A 17,386-nucleotide genomic window follows, 5' to 3' on the forward strand; every position below is an offset into this window, starting at 1 on the left:
TCCGCCCTTTCTTCTCCTCCCTCTTGCCTTCCTCTCTCTCTTTCGGTCGATTCCCCTGCCTCTCATTCTCTCTGTGTCTCTGCTTCTCTCCCCGTTTCCCTCTCGGTTTCTCTCTTCCCCCTCCCTCCCTCCGGGCTTCTCTCCCACCCCCCACCCGTGCCCTCCCTCCACCCTCGCTCCCCTCCCCCTCCACCCCTCGCAGCCCAGCCGCTCGCAGCTCCCCAGTCAGCCTCCCCGAACCAGCGCCGCCGCCGCCCGCACTCGCCGCAGGACCGGCCTGCCCGGCTTCCCGGGGTGCGCCCTCCTCGGCCCCGCGCCCTCGGGGCTCGCTGGCACAGCCTCCTCCCCCGGCTCACGGCCCCGCCCGGCCCGGCCCCAGCCCAGCGCCCGAGCGCGCCGAGGATGTGAGTCCTGCTCGCCTCTGCCGGAGCAGCAGCCACTCGCGCGCCGCCGAGCCGGAGCGCAGCGCAGCGCAGCCTCGGGCGCTCGCGGGGTCGCTCGGGCCGGCTGCGCGCTCCTGCCCCAGCGGCGCCCTCCGGCCTCTCGCCGGCGCCAGCGCCGCCGCAGTCCGCGGGCGGTCCTCGGCCGGCCGTCCCCGGCCCCAGCGCCGCTGACCCTGTCCGCCGCGGGCGGGGACGCGGGCGGAGGAGGTGCCGCCGCGGAGCCCCCGGACGCGACCATGTCGGAGGTGCTGCCCTACGGCGACGAGAAGCTGAGCCCCTACGGCGACGGCGGCGACGTGGGCCAGATCTTCTCCTGCCGCCTGCAGGACACCAACAACTTCTTCGGCGCCGGGCAGAACAAGCGGCCGCCCAAGCTGGGCCAGATCGGCCGGAGCAAGCGGGGTGAGTTCGCGGCCACCTCCCCCGACACCCGTTTTCCGGGCACCCAGGCCTGGCGGAGGTTTGCGGGGTTTTCCCGCACCCGGGAGCCCGTTCCGACCCACTAACATCTCATCGCGCAGAATTGGACGGGGGTGGGGGGGATCCCGCACTGCGGGTTCAGCTCCGGCTGGCCCCGGGAACCCCTCCCCCTCAGCTAGATCCTCGTTGGGGTCACCCAGGGGGCGTGGCTGCATCTCGCTGCAGCAGGGGCTGAAAGGTTATACCCCGGTTCCCAAAGTTTGATTTTTTGATTTATACCCTGCCCCCGCCCCTTTTGCGCCCCTTTTGCGCAGTGTAGTAGCAGCTGAACTCGATCTACAACCCGGGGTGGGGGGAGTCCTAGGGCTCCCCAGGGAACGGCGTGGGGAACTGCCGGGGGGAGGGCTGGTTCCGGCGGGGAAGGCGAGGGGCTTTCGGATCACACCGGCTTTTCATTGTTCCTTGGCAGGGGGAGGGGGTTTGCCGAGCCTGGGCGCTCGGCGCAGGAGCTGGAAAAGCCCCGTAGAGACTGGGACGCGCAGGGGCTCTAAGAGGAGCTCCAGAGGCGCGGGGACAATGAGAAAGACCGATAGCTGCCGTGAGAGACTGAGACGCAGAGATAGGGAGGAAGGCGGAGGGGGGAAGTAGCGGGGAGGCCGAGATGGGCAGAGACCGAGACAAAGCTAAGGAGAGAGAGAGTCAGAGCCGGAAAGATAGCGAGCCAGGAACGCAAGTCTGGGGAGGACAGAAAAGCAGCTGAAACAATGAGGGCAACTGACACCCCGGACACAGAGAGAGGCCCAGAGACCTCGACAGGTGACCGTCGCGCCGGGAGACTGATGGAGGGACCGAGGAAGGCGAGGCTAGGTAGAGATAGTGAGAGAGGCGAAGGACACAGAGAGGCAGATGCGGAGAGGCGGGCGAGCCGCCGGCGGGCAGCGAAGGGAGGCTCCGACCTCTGTAGTTGCGAGTGCGGAGAGGCCAAGTCAGCCTGCTGGCAGCGCGGAGGGGGGCTCCCGGCCCAAGCGAGGCCAGAATCCCCGACGGGCTGCGCGCTGTGCAACCGGCCCCTGGCGTCCCTCCTCGCTCAGCGCACCTCAGCACCCCGCCTCGGCTACCGGCGCTGCGCTCGGGGCACCCGGGAGAATCCCAGGCCCGGAGCCTGTGGCTCCTCCCTCCCCTCCCTCTCCCGCCCAGGAGCCTTTTTTCCAAATAAATGCGCCCTCCAGGGTGGGTGGGGGCCGGGGTGAGGACCAGGCCGGTGCGCGCCTAGGCTGCCACCAGGGCTGCGGGATTTGTGCCCTCTTCGTTTCCTCTTCTCAGGACCATGCTGGGACGCGGCCTGGGGGAGGGGGAGTGGTTGAGAGGAAAGCAGCAGAGGGACCCCTGGCCGAGCAGAAGAGGATGGGGGCTGTGTTAGCATGCGTGGAGACCCCTTCCCTCTCCTTTCCTCAGTCTACCCGCCCCTCCGACCCGGGCGTAAAGCGAAACTTAGGGACCCCTGGCTAGGCCCAAGAGCGCTCACCTCTCCTTTTCTCCCCCTTTTTTTGCAGTTGTTATTGAAGATGATAGGATTGATGACGTGCTGAAAAATATGACAGACAAGGCACCTCCTGGTGTCTAACTCCCCTAAAGACAATGAGTTAAGGGAGAGAATAAGAATGAGAACGGCGATATCAGTTATTGGCAAAAAGCATGAAAAGAGAAAGCACTTTGAAATTTATTACTAGCTTGCTACCCACGATGAAATCAGCAACCTGTATCTCGTGTCAGGCCGGGAGACAGATGAGGCGTGAGAAGGAGAAGGCTCTGGGCTTCTTTGCAAAGATAAAAATTAAAAAGAAATTTTTAAAAATTAAAAAAATCACTATATATATATATACATAAAGAAATAAAAAGAGAAGTCTCAGTTGCAGCTATTTGTCAAAATTAATATCCATTTCTTTTTCTATACAGTGAATATTGCGCAATTATAGATCTGGTTTTTGAACCACTTAAATAATGAAGCAGCAACACCGGGTGTTTTGAGGTGTTGGATTTCTTCGCTGATTTGGCTGTTCCCAATGTTTACATTATTTAATCTTGCAAAAATGATTCTGTGCACTTGGATGTGAAATGCTGTCCAGTTTTATTTTTTTATGTTGTTATCCTTGGATGTACAAAAAAAAATCAGAAAATGATCTCTATAGATATTGCATTCTATTTTGGTCATCTTTTGAAGTTATCAAGAATGTGTTTAAAACAAGACGAGAACTTTTCTAAGGAATCATACCTAGAAAATAATCATCGCTTTATTTTAAAATGAATTGTAAAGCTTGTGTTTCTTTGTTGCTGCGAGCTATTTGCCCAAGTTAATGCAAATGAACACATTTTATATGTCAGGAAAAAAAAAAAACCACAGAAAAAACAAAGAAAAAAAAATGCTTGAGCTTTTTCTAACCTCTCCCTGCAGTCTGTTGTGTGAACAGCCTGTTTTTTTCTCTAATATTGTGTCAGTTTATTCTCTTTAATGGACTGTAAAAAAATGTAATCACAAGAGTGCCAAATATCTTGAAATGCCAAAAGGCATTTTGGTTTCTTTTCTTTTCCCTGTGCTCTGAGTTCACGTAAAGGAATGCTTGGAGTGTCTTTTTCTGTTATTTATAGGGGTTCTCTTAGGGCACACCAGCTGCCTGTTTTGCATGGTATTTGCAAAAATGCCTCTTGCGTGAGGAATCTTTTCCCGTTTTTTTGTTTGCAACTTTGGACCTCAAGAGGTTTCTTCCTTTCCCTACCCTGTTGCCTCTTTTCTTAATTCAATATTCTGTATGTTGCACCTTTAACCAGCACACAGGGCTATTTCTTCAATGTACAATAAAAGAACTGTTCCTGTGTCTCACTCTCTTTTCTCGGCTTTGGTTCCAGGGAGCTTGCTTTTTGTCTGCTGGTTGCAGACGGGAAGGCGGGAACGGTAGCTTTGGTCTGTGAGGCAAAAAGGTGGTGTGGAGGCCACCGTGGGTTGGGCTCAGGTGATAGGAAAGAAGCTGGAGTGGCAAGGCCATCCCTGGAGGGCAAGTGCGTCCAGTTTGGATTTGCGTTGGGCTCTCCCAACTTCTGTTGGGTTTCTGCCATCCCTGGTGGGGTGTGGGGAGAAGGAGGGCTGGTGTGCTGGTTGGCAGGGAGTCAGCCTCGTGAAAGGCAAAGTTTGGAGGCTGGCAGGCTTGGATTCAAATCCCAGCTCCTTCACTTCCTAGCTCTATGGATTTGAGCAAGTCCCTTCACTTCTTCAGGCCTCAGTTTCCAAATCTGTGAAGTGGGGTTAATGCAGCTCCTACCTCGAAGGTTGTTGGGAAGATTCACACAGCACCCAGCACATAGTAGCACTCAGCATAAGATGCCCAGGTAATCCTTTATCATGGGCCACCCGTCCTCAAGGGCAGGGCTGAGGAGGACCTATGCTCTTTGCCCTGCACCTTTGCCTTCCTGAGTTCACAGGTCCTTCCTGGAGGGATGAGCCTGGTCCTCTGGGGCCCACAGCCTGATTGGATTTGTCTCGGGCTTCCCCAACTCAGCAGCCCTCCTCCAATCACCGCTCAAAAAGTCTCGTTATGAAAAAAAATTCTCAGCCCCTTGTTGGGCTCAGGACAGTTAATGGCAGTGGAGCAGGCCCCTGGTGGAGGAGGGGTTGGGAGAAGGATTTTGGCTGAAGAAAGGCCGGGAGAGTTTTTTTTCTCCTGGGCTGCTTGGCATCCAGGAGTCCCGGTGCCGCCGGGAGCTTTTAATGTGTTTGTTGTAAAACTGTCAGTCGGGGAGTCACAACACAGCTCACGGTGACAGGAGCCTGAGTGTGACTCAGACATCAGGTAAGACAGGCCTGGGTGGGGAGAAGGAAGGGGGGCTCCAGAGGGCCTGTGGGGAGGGGGGTGATGTCTCAACCCCCTTCTCAGGGGTGGAGGCCCAGAGCCTCAGGGGGACCCAGTGGAGTCCCTATCAGGCATCATTGGGAAGGCAGGCAAGCTGGAGCTGGCGGTGCCTGCAGGACGATGGGGGTGGGGTGGGGTGCCAGCTTGATTTTCCCAGGCGTGTGACCCTGTTCCCAAACCTGGCTCTCCTCGCCGCTGACCCCAGAGAGTCCCAGTGCTCGGAGCCGATGGGCCTTTAGGTACCACGGAGCCCAGCTTTCCCCTGTGCTCTGTCCGCATGAAGGTTGAGGGGCCGCCTGGCAGAGCTAGGGGCCGGGCCCACCCTCTGTGCAGCACCAATTTGCCAAGAGGAGTAGGAACCAAATGAAAAGATTCTTTCAGAAGACAGGTGTCTGTCCGCACCCAGGAGTAATTACCACTTACCTGATCAAAGCGCCGTGCAATTACAAAGCGCTTTCCCTTCCAAGCCTCACATAATCGGCCCAGCAACCCTGGAAAACCACAGCCCCTACCTCTCTTTAGTAGGTGAGGAAATCGACACCCCAGAGGGGCTAAAAGGACTGGCACAACAGCCATACTCACTGAGCTCTTACTGTAGGCCCGGCTCGAAACGGCTCTATGGAGCAGGTGTTACCTGTGTCCTGATCATACAGGAGAAACCAGGGCTCGGAGGCATTAGGTAACTTGTATGAGGTCACTCAGCTGGTAAGTCGGGAAGCACTCTTGAACCCAGAGTCCGGGCTCTAGGATGGGGATGCAGAGTCACCTGTCCCCAGACCCAGGCTCAGTCCCAACTGCAGCCATTGTCCTTCAGCCTTAAATATCCTTTTGTTGGTTTATTGTTCTGAGACTGGGCTCTCCCGCTATTCTGCCAACAGACAACTGACTGCATCAGGGGTCAGAGGGGGGCAGAGCATCTTAGCTGACCACTTGGATGTGGTCAGCTAAGACCTGGAGCTGCCCTCTGCTGGGAATGGGGGAGCATGGGAGCCCTTGGTGAGGCTCGGGTCCATTTTAATAAGTGATGTATTAAAAGGTTCCTGCTGGAAGCCACCCCATCAGCCAAGGCAGGATTCTCTGTCTGGGAAGACAGAATCTGCCTTTCCCGCAGATTCCGATCAGCAACAGAAGAATATAAATCTTTTAAATATACTCGAACATCGGGGTAAACATTTGTTGAGAAGGCACTTTAGGGACTGGGCAGATATCAAATTATACCAAGTACAGGATATGTTTGAAGTATCTGGTTAGGTAGCAGTAAATACGGAAAAGGCCACTCGAAGTCCGATCTAGGGGAGGGTGTCTCGAAGCCTCCAGGCATCCATCGAGCATCCAGGGCTGCATTATTCAAACTTCATTAATCGAATGCTTGTAATAAGCATCCATCTCCCTGGATTCTGCTTCCTTGGCCTGTCTAGGCTGACAGCCTGAAGGAATATCAAAAAGCACCTCTAAGGGGGAACTTGGCAAATTAAGTTTTAAAAGAAAGTGACTTGAAAATTACTGCTGTCTGGAGGCCACAGATGAAGGAGTGAGCACCGTCGCCTGTGCAGACAGCAGGCAGCTGGTTCTCGGCCCTCAGGGCCCAGCAGAGGGGGTGGATTTCAGGGTGGCTACTGAGCACATAGAGGGCATGAGTTTGGGACTTCGGTGACTTGGATTTGAAACCTCTCATATACTTTCTCGTTTGGACTTGGGGCCAGTTTCTCAAGCTCTTTGGGCTTCTGTTTCTTCTTCTGGAAAATGGGGATGGTGGCAATGCCAGTAGCACAAAGGATTAAATAGGAGCTCCCACTCCTCCCAGGTGCAGGGCCTGGTGCGTTATAAATGTCAGTCATCATACATGAAGTGCCTACTGTGTGTCAGGTAATGGACTTTCAAGACCTAGCAAACAGTTCGAGGTGTGTGAAGCTTCTTTGCAGATGGTTTTTGGCAGCCCAGAGCTGACACCCTGAGGGGACAGAGGGGCAGTGGAGGCATCCCCGCGGAGGTGGGGTGGGGTAGAGGAATCAGCTCACGTCTCATTATCCCCATCAGTTCCCCAAAGCACCCCAGTCAATACAATCCTGAGTAAACCTGTGTGCTTGCTCTCCGAAGGCAGTTGAGAGGAGCTTCCTACCGGCTTCCAACCAGACTGCCGCAAGCCTTCCTCCTCTGGACGGAGACTAACAAATCCTGACTTCTTGCCCTGGAAAGGAAAGAGCTTGGCTTTCTGCTTGGATCCCCTCTGTCAACAGGTCCTCCATGATTTTCATTCATGTGACAAATATCAACTTAGCACCCACTTTGGGCCAGGTCCTGTGCTAGGCTAACTGAATATCCAATGATGAAGAAATGGGAGTTTTCCTTGGGCTTGAAAATGATAGTTGCCATGGCAATGAGGTTGGGAGCTAGGAGCTTGGAGACCCCCAAAGTCAGCAGCTCAGATACTTCGTGCTGGTAAAAAGAGGGAACCAAAGAAAACTGGGTCTTGGGGACTGCCTGAAACCCAAACACATGACCCTCTTTTAAAAAGTATAAACTTCTACTTTAGAATAGTTTTAGATTTACAGAGAGGTTGTGAGGGTATTACAGAGTTGCCATGTACCCCTGACCCGGTTTCTCCTATTGTTCACATCTGACATTTCCACAATATGCTTTTCACAACTAAGGAAACAACACAGGTACGGTACTATTAACTAAACTCCACCGGTTCCTTCAGTTTATACCTTATGTCCTTTGTCTGTTCCAGGATTCCATCCAGGATACCATGTTACATTTATTTATTTATTTAAAAAATTTATTTATTTTAGGCTGTGCTGGGTCTTCGTTGCTGCACGCGGGTTTTCTCTAGTTGCGGGGCGAGCTTGCGGAGCACGGGCTCTAGTAGTTGTGGCACGCAGGCTTTAGAGCTCAGGCTCAGTAGTTGTGGCGCACGGGTGTAGTTGCTCCGCGGCAGGTGGGATCTTCCTGGACTAGGGCTTGAACCCATGTCCCCTGCATTGGCAGGCGGATTCTTAACCACTGCGCCACCAGGGAAGCCCCACATTACATTTAGTCATCCTGTCTCCTTAAGTTCCTCTTTGCTGTGATCATTTCTCAGATTCTTCCTGTTTTTGATGGAGTCCTGGTCAGGTATTTTGCAGGCTTTCCCTCCACTGGGGCTTGTCTGATGTCTTTCTCATGCTTCAGCTGGGGTTATGGGTTTGGGAGGAAGACCACGGAGGTAAATAAAGTGCCATTCTCATCACATCCTATCGAGGATACACACTTTCAACGTGACTGATCACTGTTGATGTTGACCTTGATCACTTGGTTGAGGTAGCATTTGTCAGGTTTCTCCAGGGCAAAGTTATGCGTTTCCTTCTGGTTTCCATACTGTCCTCCTTGGAAGGAACTCATTATAGCCCACTTAAGGGGAGGGAAGATATATTCCCCCTCCTCGAGGGGGGGGGAGTATCTCCATAAATTATTGGGACTTTTCTGCCCAGGTGATGTGGGTGACCCACTTTTAAGCCGGTCAACTTTGCCCCTCTGTTGGGTAAGCCCACTGTGGTTTAGATGTAATCATGAGTTAGAGGCAAACCAGGGAAAAACAAAAATGCCCACAAGGCCCAGGGTGCTGCCTGATGACCGATAGATGGAGCCTTACAAAAAAAAAAAAAAGATTAAACAAAATTAATAAAAGCAACTTCCTGTGGAGGGGGAACTGTCACCCTGATTAGAAACTGTGCAGAATTTGCTCTTGGAAACCTTCAGGCAGCTGCTCTGGTTTATAAAATCTGCCTATTGGAGGGAAGGAGGAGGGGAAAAAAAAGGTTGTCATTATTCCAGAAACAGAGATTCTCCCAAACCATATGCAAAAATAAATCCTCCGCGACCGGGCTGTATCCAGGGAAACCTGGCAGCTGGGCTGGAGCTTGTGGGGTGGCCCCGGGGGGGGGGGGGGATGGAGAGCCTGTGTCCACGGGCCCCACTCGCTTCTCCGGAGAAACCAAGAGTCCCAGAAAGACAGCCCCACCTTGCCGGCCCTGGGCCCCCATCCCCATCCCACCCTCCCCCTCTGAGATGAGGACTTGGTTGATCTTGTTACCTTTCACACTGGAAGTTTCACCTTTAACCCCGGGCAGCACACACCCACTCGCTCGGAGGAAGGTCCTTGTCCCAGAAACAGCTGTTTGAGGACAAAGGGTCACTAGAGGGGAAAGGAGGTTGGGGAGGCCAGGCTGGAGGGAGGAGGAGGACCTGGGAAATGGGCCATGGGAAATCCTAACAGAGTAGCGATGGGGGCTGGGCAGGCGGGGTCAGGCAGTGATAACACAAAGTTGTCCGGGAAAGGTGTGTCTGGTAAGACAGAGGGCCAGTGGCTAAGGGCTTAAACAGGGTGGGCTGGGAGGGTGTTTGGGTAGAGGAAATTAACTAATTAAATCCCTATTCATTCAGGGATTCAACAGCCCCGTGTGGGGGTGGGCCGGGTATTATGCTTGGCACTGGGGAGACAGGGCTGGGGAAAGCAAGGCCTCCTCTGGCCTTCAGAGGCCTCACTGCCTGGTCAAAGACCATTCGATGACAGTGAAGCTTCAAGAGGTTGAGAAGGCAGGGGTGGACCCCCAGGAAGCTTAGGAAACACTTGGGGAACCCCAATAGCATGCTGCCAGCATCCACAGAGGGTGTCTTGGAAAAGATTGGTGACTGCTTTCCAATCCCCAATGTGCCAGTAACACACTGTGGGACGGTCGCTGTGCGCAGGTATTTTGCCTCCCTGGGGTTCCTTTTCCCAATCTGAAAAGTAATATTTACAAGGTGCTCGCTCGAGGCCAGTAACTGTTCTACACCCTCTGCATTTGATTCATTTAATTTTCACAGTAACTTGGAGGTAGTTACTGTTATTATTGTTCCCATTTTCCAGATAAGAGAAACCGAGGTACAGAGCAGTGAAGTCACCTGCCTAAGGTGGCACAGCTAGAAAGTCATGGAGCTGGGACTGACCCCAGGGAGGATGATCCCAAGAGTTCCTGGTTTCAACTGCGCCAATATAAGGAGAGGGTCGGGCAACGTGACTTCCTACCGCTTCTGGCAGCCCAAAGGGCGCAGGGTTCTGAGCCTAAACCGCCCATCCTCCTGTGGGGGAGGGGAGGCTGAGGATCCGGTTGGCGGGTAAACCCTGGACCAGGCCAGGCGGTTGCCATGGGGACGGCTGGGCGGAGGCGGCCGGCCGAGGCTGGTTGCCCCGAGGGGCAGTTCCAGGGCAGCTCCTCCACTGGAAGGGAGTGGCCCGAGCTAGCACCTGGGGCCGCGTTTTCCTGGCAGACGGAGCCACAGTAATTCTCCCCTCTCAGGCAGGGGAGACCACAAGTCTCCTGCAGCCGTCTGAGCCTCCTCCGACCTGAACTCAATCCCCCACGAAGCCGCACTTATCTCCAGTTCATCTGCGTGAATTATTTACTGTGGCTGGCGGTCTCCCGCCTGCCTCCGCCCTCCCTGTCCGCGCGGCTTTTTCACATCCTGGTTTGCAGCAGCCCCTCTTCCTCCCGATCCAAGGAGCTCGACTGTCAGGCCTCAGGGGAACTTGGGGCAGGAGCTCCCCACCTCCTCAAGGCCTCACCTGGACATCCTTGTCTGTAAACCAGAGGGAGCACTGGATTGGGTCAGGAGTATTTGTTTAATTCTCCCAGCAATCCTACCAATCAGGGGCACCATATATTATCCCCATTTCACATATGAAGAGGCTGAGGCCAGTAGGATTTGAATAACCTGTCCACAATCAGGAAGGAGCCAGAAGTGGAAATAGCTCTCAACTCTTACCCACTCCTAAGCGGGATGCCGTGATGCCTCCTTAGCCTGAGGGGCAGTCTTGCGGGCTGGTCACATCTGTGATGTGCCCTATGCACAGAGCAATGAGCCAGCCCCGTGTGCCTGGCCCTGTGCTGGGGTTCTGGGGACACACAGATGAGTCAGGCATAGCCCCTGCCCTCCAGTTGCTTCTGTCTGGAGTCGGGGCGGGGGGGGGGTGGTAGGGGACAGGTAGCAGGCAAGGACAGACACGTTCATGACTCCTTATGTGGGAGGAGTTGGAGGGCTGGGCACTGAACAGGGAGTTCTGGGGCGGTGAGAGACCCTTCAGTGAGCAGGTGGATGGGGGTGGGGGGAAGCTTTTGGTGTGGGGAAGACCAGAGCAGCGGGACGGAGGCTGGCAGGCTTGGGGTTTGCTTGAGAAAGGGCAGGTCCTCGGGGAGGGGGGTTGGAACAGGGCGTTTGTGTTGGCGCCAGGGTTGGAGGAGGAGGGGGCTTTGGGTCAGATCCTGGGGGTTCTTGAAGTGCGAGCTCAAGGGTCTGTTTAGAGCAGTGCTTCTCACGGGGTAGGGGAGCAATTTTGCCCTCCAGGGGACATTTGGCAATGTCTGGAGACCTTTGTGATGGTGACAACATGGGGAGGAGGGTAGAGCTAGTGGCATCTCATCGGTAGGGGACAGGGATGCTGCTAAACATCTTATGGTGCCCAGATTTATCCAGTCCCAAACGTGCCGGAGTTGAGAAATCCTGGTTTAGAATGTGTTTAAGAGCCTTTACGACAAACCAAAGTAAGATTTTGGGCAGGACACCTATCTTCTCATGCCTCAGTTTCCTCCTCCCTAAAATGGGCTGAGTATATTGGGTAACGTTTGAGGTAATAGCTGTCACCTTTTTCACGCGTACTGTGTGCCGGTCACACCCTAAGCACGTTACAGATGTAACAATAACAATAACATCATCCAATCCTTATAACCCAGTGACGAGTAATACTACTACTAACAACAAGGTTTTCCAGGGCCGCTTCCTAAGTGCCAGGCCCGGTACTAAGGGCAGATATTCATTTATTTAATCCTCACAACACCTCCACGAGGTAGGCACTATTATAACCTCCATTGAACAGCTGGGGAAACAGAGGCACCAGAGGATGGAAGGACATGTCTCTCTGAGGACAATGTCTGTCTTGTTTTCTGCTAGCTCTCCAGGATCTAGAACAGTGTCTGAATAAATGTTGAGCAGGAAATACATAAACCCTTCACGAACCTCCTGCAATTGTGAAGCAACTGGGGCACAGAAAGATTGAGGGTCTTGTTTGGAGAAACACAGCAGGACCTTTACTCCGTTGCCTTCAGGCCGAGGCCTCGGGAAAGCCGCTGGGCAGCTTCTTCTCTGGGCCACTGGTGGCTGGCTCTTCCACTGGAGCTTGGTTCTTCCGCTGGCAGGAAGGGAGCTTGTGTGGGGCACTTCTGAGATGCCCAGAGGGCGAGAGCATCGGGGTCTCCCTAGGGTCCCGGCTGAGCCGGAAAGGACTGGCATCTTGGATTTTGACCAGACCTGGAGCTCGGTCTGCATGAGAATGTGTCTAGTGCCTGGGATTGGATTTTTCCTCTCTCCTGGTGAATGTGGAGAGATTTCCAGTTTAATCTGACCCTAGCCCCGACCTCAGGAGGGTGAGTATCTGCAGGGCTCTGGGAGAGTCAGACACGGTGCTGGATGATCTCCGAGTGGCTGTGCCGTCTGCAGGCTCCTTGCTCAAGGTGCACATCTCAGCCAGGCCTCAGAGCAGCCCGCAGAGGTAGCTACACTATCCTCACCCGCGGACAGGTGCGGAGAAGTGGTAACTTATTTGTCCGGAGGCGACAGCGGAGAGGCTTTAAGCTCTGCCTCTCTGATGCCTATATCAACTTGAACCCTAAACACACATTCATTCCACAAGGGGCCTCGGGCTTATTACTTTACTTTTCTGACCTTCATCTGTGAAATGGGACCATGAATCCAGGTCTCAGAGGATTGCTGGAAAGATGTAAAGGCGATAATAACAATGAATACCCAGCACCTAGTAGGTTGTTTCCCTGAACTTCCTGGGGATCCATCAAGTTTGAGCTTTGGGGTAGCCCTGGTGGGTGGAGTGGAGCCAGTAGTTGAGCAAGTGGGGGGCCAAGGGTGGGCAGAGTTTTGGGAGAGGGCCTCTAAACACTGCCCTGTGCTGCTCCATGAAGAACAGCCCCTCCCAACCGGCTCCCTGGGTCCCATCTCCCGATTCTGTGCTGCCCTTAGGCTGTAAAGTGGGTGATGCTGCTTCCTGGGAGTGGGTTGTGCAGCTCCCTCCTCATTCCCTAAACAGTCAATGGATCAATGGCTGTTACAAGAGCAGATGGGGGTGTGGTCTACCCTGCAAGCCTCCTGTCCTTCCACTTCTCCATAAACCTGCTACGCCCTGGCCACGCTGTTCTTTCCAGAATGTCGTACTTTTTTGTCCCCGCGCTTTTGCATATGCTGTTCTCTCAGCCTCCCACCACTTTTCGTCTTGCCAAATCCTACTCATCCTCCAGGTTTCAGCTGAGTTGTGACCTCTTCCAGGAAGCCTTCCTGAGGCCCTCCCACCTGAATTAGTTCCCTGACTTAGGCTCCTGCAGCCCTGATGCTTTCTGTCTGTTCAAGCACTCACCCCACTGAGTGTCACAGCTGGTCAGTCCTCCTCCATCGGACTGTGTTTCCCTCTTGGGTGGCCCTGGGGCTGTCTTGTTGGTCTCCATATCCCCAGGGCTTCACACAAATTCCTGGCACGTAGCAGCTCCTCAGGGAACATTGTCGAATTAATGCTGTAATGATAACCATCTCTTGCGTATGTAAAGCCCTTTTTCAGTTTCAAAAGCCTTTTTATGACAATTATGTCATCTGATCTTCACAGAGAACTTGTCATTTGCGGTAGCCCCGGGAATTTCCGTTTTACAAGGAGGAAAACGAGGCTGGAAGAGATTAGGTGTGTTACTCAGGTGGCTGGTGGGACAGGTGCGCTGCCCACACTGTCTTGCCGAAGGCAAGTGTGGAAATGTGATATATTTGGTCCAGAGTTCTGATTCCAAGCTTTCCACCTCGGGAGGGGGTGGAGAGTTGGGGGCTAGAAGTTGTTGCTTTCAAGGGCTGGTGAGGAGCTGGGGCCAGCTTTGTGTGGTGGTGATGGGCTGGGTGGGTGTAAACTTATTCTCTGGAAGGGAAAGAGTAGGAGGCAGTGGCTTTCTTTTGCGAAAGATCGTTCACCACTGTGCTGGGGATGGTATAGAGCCCTGAAAATTCAGGAAAAAGGTATCCAAATTACAGGAATGACTGAGTAAACTGGAGTCCATCGACCTGGAATATTTAGTAACTATTAAAAATAATATTTCTGGGGCTTCCCTGGTGGCGCAGTGGTTGAGAGTCCGCCTGCAGATGCAGGGGACACGGGTTCGTGCCCCGGTACAGGAAGATTCCACATGCCGCGGAGCGGCTGGGCCCGTGAGCCATGGCCGCTGAGCCTGCGCGTCCGGAGCCTGTGCTCCGCAATGGGAGGGGCCACAACAGTGAGAGGCCCGCGTACCGTAAAAAAAAAAAAAAAAAAAAAAAAAATTTCTGTGGTTCATGCCTTGACATGGGAAAGCACGTATGTCATAATGCTCAAGGCAAGAAGGAGAACATAAGTTGGACCTATGGTAGGAGAACAGTGTTGAGGAATGGTTTGAATCCCAGCTCTGCCCCTTAGTCCTGCAAACGCAGGCAACCTAACCTCTCTGTGCCTCAGTTTCCTCATCTGTAAAATAGGCATAATAATAGTCCTACCCCGTAGAGCTGTTGGGAGGATTAAATGAGTTAATAGATGTAAAGCACTTAAAACAATGCCTAGCATATATTGTGTTAAGATTTCATTAGTCTCCTTTTAAATTTTTATTGGAGTATAGTTGATTTACAATATTGTGTTAGGTTCAGGTGTACAGCAAAGTGAATCAGTTTTACATATACATATATCCAGTCTTTGTTTTTTTTTGTTTTCTTTTTAGATTCTTTTCCCATATAGACCAAAACAGAGTATTGAGTAGAGTTCCCTATGAAGATTTAGTTATTCTTATTAATTATTATCATCTCAGCTATGGAAAATATATATAAGAAAAAATAAAAAGATGGAAGAAAAGGTCAATGGTGTTTTTTGCAGGGATGAGGTTACTGGATGATTTTTACTTTCTTTTTTGCCACTTCCCTAAGTATTCCCTTTATAAAATGTATTCTCTAAATATTTACAGTGGGGATGTATTACTTTTATTGTCACGAGAGGATAAGCTATTTTCCCCCCAACCACAAGAGTGGGGAGACAGACTCAGTAATACTTTCCTTTTGGAAAGGGGGGACCACAGGGAGTCACCTCCATAACTAACACCCGGGGTACCCTGAGAACACACACATGTCAACATTTTTCTTCTGCCTGTGTCAGCAGCTCCCAGGTAATCTTTCCCCGAACAGATTAGGCTGACCCTCTGTCTCTCATCTGCTTGTTTAATAATTTTATATGATGCCCATTGAAACAAAGAGCTGAGCTGTTTAAATACCCACAACCATAAGCTGTCACCACCTGATGGCAATGAGAATTCCCCAGGCAGGGTGCATCAGAGATGAAATTAAATCACTCTGACCACCCCTGTCATCATCACACTCTCCCTCTATCCAGGGAGACAAGGGCATTCACAACGAGGGAAATGCCAACTGCTGTGTAAGCTGATCCCAGCTCTGTCAGTCGGCTGGCCAGGCCGGCAGCCTGCCGGGGGAAGGGCGGCCAGCTGGTCAGCATGTGACTCTGCTGAGCACACAGTAGGTTTTCAATAATTACTCCTCATCAAATTCAACTGGAATTTTGTTAGGTCTGGCTGATGTGCGTGACTCTATCCTAGGCACTGTCGTGTGTCCTGGTGGGGAGAGGGGGTGCAAAAGGATGGTCTTCACCTTTAAGGAGTAAAGGCCCATAGGTCCTTTTAGTTTCTTCTAAGAATTGCATGAGTTCTAGGCTTTTGGGATGGTGGTCCCTGACCTAGGGGGTCTATGCTAGACCTTGATTTAATTTTTCTCCTGAGCCTTCTTGGGATAAGTGTTTATGTGACCATGGTAACCATCATTGCAACATCTTGCCAGCTCTCACATCCCCATCCCCCTGTTTTTCATGCGTCCATCCATCCGTCTATCCAATATGCATCTATCCAACAGTCCATCTGTCCATCTATCTATCCATCCAACCATCCAACCATCCATGCATCCATTGTGAAGCTATCTAATGGTGGATAAATAATTACATCCTAGTGTCAGGGTTTTAAATCTGCTTGTGGTCTGGGAGGCAGAGAGATGACCAGACCCTGAGGTGACAGGGCAAGTTCAAGGTTCTGTGAGTGCAGAGAGGAGAATTCTGACACCCAACTGGAGCCTCGGGGGGAGACTGTGCGTCGGGCACCATTGTTGCAGTTACCATCACCACTGGGATTCCTCTGACCAGTGGTGGAATCATTGGCAAAGGTGACCTGTAAACCTCGGCATGGTCCCTGGCATGCCTCCTCCTCCCTGGCACCCTGACCCTTGCCCCACCCCCTGGCCCCTATTACCTACTCTGCTGCCTTTCCTGGCCCTGTTCTCCACTCTCCCCTGACTCCTCTATCCCTACCCACTACCTGTCAAATGCACCTGTCCCCAGAGCCCTGAATCTTGCTGGATGACAACTAATTAGGTTGCTAAGCTTGTGTAAATGGGCCAACGGGTGTTACCATGTTCCAGCGACACCCTCCCTGGAACCATTTGTCATCACCATCGTGATCTAGTATGTGCATTTGCTGTGCACTATGAAACACCTATTGTAAACACTGTGCATTTTTCAGCACCAACTGTGTGTAATTATCATGTATTTTGAGCACTGAATGTGAGCATTGACTCCATGATTGAACATCTCATGTGGGCCTTTATTGTGAATTTCAACTGGGTTTAGATTTCAGCTTTCTCCAAAAAATAGCATGTTGGAGTAAGGAGGAGGAGATCCTAGTCAGACAGACCTGAGTTCAAATCTCATAAAACCTCTTGCTAGCTCTTGGGTAAGTCATCTGATATCTCTGAGCCTCAGTTTCCTTATCTGTTAAATGGAGACAGTAATACGTACCTGGACGATCGGGTGTTGCAAACCGTCAAGCACCTCTTAGTGTGAGAGTCATCCAGGAGCTTTTAGTGCCTTGCACGTGTCCGCCTGCAGAGGGGCTGGACGTGCAGGGAGCATTCCAAGTGGACCAGGATGTCGGGGGCTGCGTCCTGGGCTGACTGTGACATGGTGTCCACGGGGTGGTACCACCAGAGTGGAGTAAGACTGGTTGGTACCTTGTCATCCTCCCCTGGGTCTAATTACACAAGGTCTTGCAGGAAGTGTTACAAGCTGAGGGTGAAGATTTCACCCACTCAATATCCCCAGGGCCTCAGTCACCACTGCTGGGTGCCCTCCCTTACTTTCTCCCTTGGGGATTCATGTCATCCTCCCCTGCATCTCTGTATTCCTTACTTTGGCTTCCCACAAAGTAGTCCAAGCCCATTCCTTATTTTTTTTTTTAAAACAGAGGAAAACAAATAAGAGTTTAATAACATGTATACCTCCTGTATACATGGGAGATACCCAGGAAAACTGAGTGACTTCCTTTTCCTTGGGTTTTGTTTTTTTAAAAAAATAAATTTCTTTATTTATTTTTGGCTGCGCCGGGTCTTCATTGCTGCACGTGGGCTTTCTCTAGTTGAGGCAAGAGGGGGCTACTCTTCGTTGCAGTGCGGCGGGCTTCTCATTGCAGTGGCTTCTCTTGCTGCTGAGCA

At 52.3% G+C, this 17,386-nt stretch overlaps 1 protein-coding gene across 1 annotated transcript; it reads left to right on the forward strand.

Annotated features, from left to right (window-relative positions):
* CAMK2N1 (calcium/calmodulin dependent protein kinase II inhibitor 1) lies at positions 1-3,748 on the forward strand. Its single transcript, XM_022552095.3, has 2 exons — positions 1-845; positions 2,417-3,748. The coding sequence occupies exons 1-2, from the start codon at positions 680-682 to the stop codon at positions 2,485-2,487; spliced, it is 237 nt and encodes a 78-aa protein (XP_022407803.1). The 5' UTR covers positions 1-679; the 3' UTR covers positions 2,488-3,748.
* Positions 3,749-17,386: the final 13,638 nt, after the last annotated feature.

Source organism: Delphinapterus leucas, chromosome 1 (genome assembly GCF_059928025.1).
Source record: "Delphinapterus leucas isolate spDelLeu-1000000601 "Yukka" chromosome 1, BTC_Dleu_Yukka2, whole genome shotgun sequence".
NCBI lineage: Eukaryota > Metazoa > Chordata > Mammalia > Artiodactyla > Monodontidae > Delphinapterus > Delphinapterus leucas.